This window comes from Tupaia chinensis, unplaced genomic scaffold (genome assembly GCF_000334495.1).
Source record: "Tupaia chinensis unplaced genomic scaffold, TupChi_1.0 Scaffold138665_1, whole genome shotgun sequence".
Lineage (NCBI taxonomy): Eukaryota > Metazoa > Chordata > Mammalia > Scandentia > Tupaiidae > Tupaia > Tupaia belangeri.
In genome coordinates, this window is record NW_006198557.1 from 720845 (window position 1) to 721973 (window position 1129).

Sequence of the window (1129 nt, forward strand, 5' to 3'; positions counted from 1 at the left end):
CTGTCTCGCTGTCTCTCTCTGTCTTTCTAGCAAACGCATGCTCCCTATAGCAAAAACCCCCCCCCCCCCAAAAAAAAGAAAAAAATAATAATGATGATAATAAAGAAAATTAAATAAATCATTATTTAAAAAAAGAAAGAAAGAAAGAAAGAAAGAAAGAAAAAAACATGCCAGGCATGTGTGCCAGTGTGCCCCAAGTCCCCAGAGGACAAATGCAGGCAAAGGGATGCCTGGACAACCCAGGGGCTTCCTTCATTTCTGTGGGCCACCCTCCCAAGGCTATGCTACTGTTCATCCCCCTTTGAGTTGGCTCCGACCAAGTTCAGCAATGGGGAGAGACCTGCCCAAAGCCACACTGCAGCTGGGGGGCGGGGCCTCGCATCTGCACCCTTGACAGACAGGACAGCTCCCAGGCGGGGCTCACCCAGCGCGTTCTGGATCTGCACAGACTTCTCTGGGCTCAGAAGGGTGTCTTTGCCATCATAGGGGGACCGGAAGCGGACGCCCTCTTCGGTCACCTCGGACAGGGAGACCAGGGACACCATCTGGAAGCCGCCGCTATCCTGGGAGAATGCCCACCTCAAGGCAGTCAGAGGTGGAGACGGGGGGGGGCCTTCACTCCATAGAAACGCGCTCAGATCCCAGCCCCGACCTGGCCTCCAGCTCACCGTCAGCAGGTTGTGGGGCCAATTCATGAAGCCGTGCAGACCCTGGGCTTTCTGGATCAGCTCGGGGCCCTGGGGAGGTGGAAGAAAGTGGCAAGTTATGAGTGTGACTCTAGGGACCCACAGCCCGGCGGCCTCCCATCTCCGCCGCTCCTGCACGCCCAGCCTGGGTCAGCCCGCGCGCGCAATACCCGTTTGTCGAGTGACTTTGGAGGGGTGCCCAGAGCCACGGGTTCGAGTCCCAGGCCTGGTGGCACCCCAGGGCTCCCCGAGCTCCGCCGCCCCTCCCAGGCAGAACCCACCCACCGGCCTCAGACCCAGATGGTAGGTGTTGCCCAGGCAGATGCGGCAGCCCAGAGCGTCCAGCTGCTCGGTCGTGATGCCCTTCATGGTGGCCTGGGTGCCCACGGGCATGAACACAGGGGTGGCCACCGGTCCGTGCGGCAGGCGCAGCTCTCCCGCCC

At 59.9% G+C, this 1129-nt stretch overlaps 1 protein-coding gene across 1 annotated transcript in view; it reads right to left on the reverse strand.

The window, feature by feature from the left end:
• The window catches only part of QTRT1 (queuine tRNA-ribosyltransferase catalytic subunit 1), a gene marked incomplete at its 5' end in the record, with an annotated part of 7288 nt that extends 6159 nt beyond the window's left edge, over positions 1 to 1129 (reverse strand). The window contains 3 exon segments of the mRNA XM_006161524.2: positions 425 to 563; positions 669 to 737; positions 972 to 1129. Coding sequence (XP_006161586.2) covers positions 425 to 563; positions 669 to 737; positions 972 to 1129 — 366 coding nt within the window.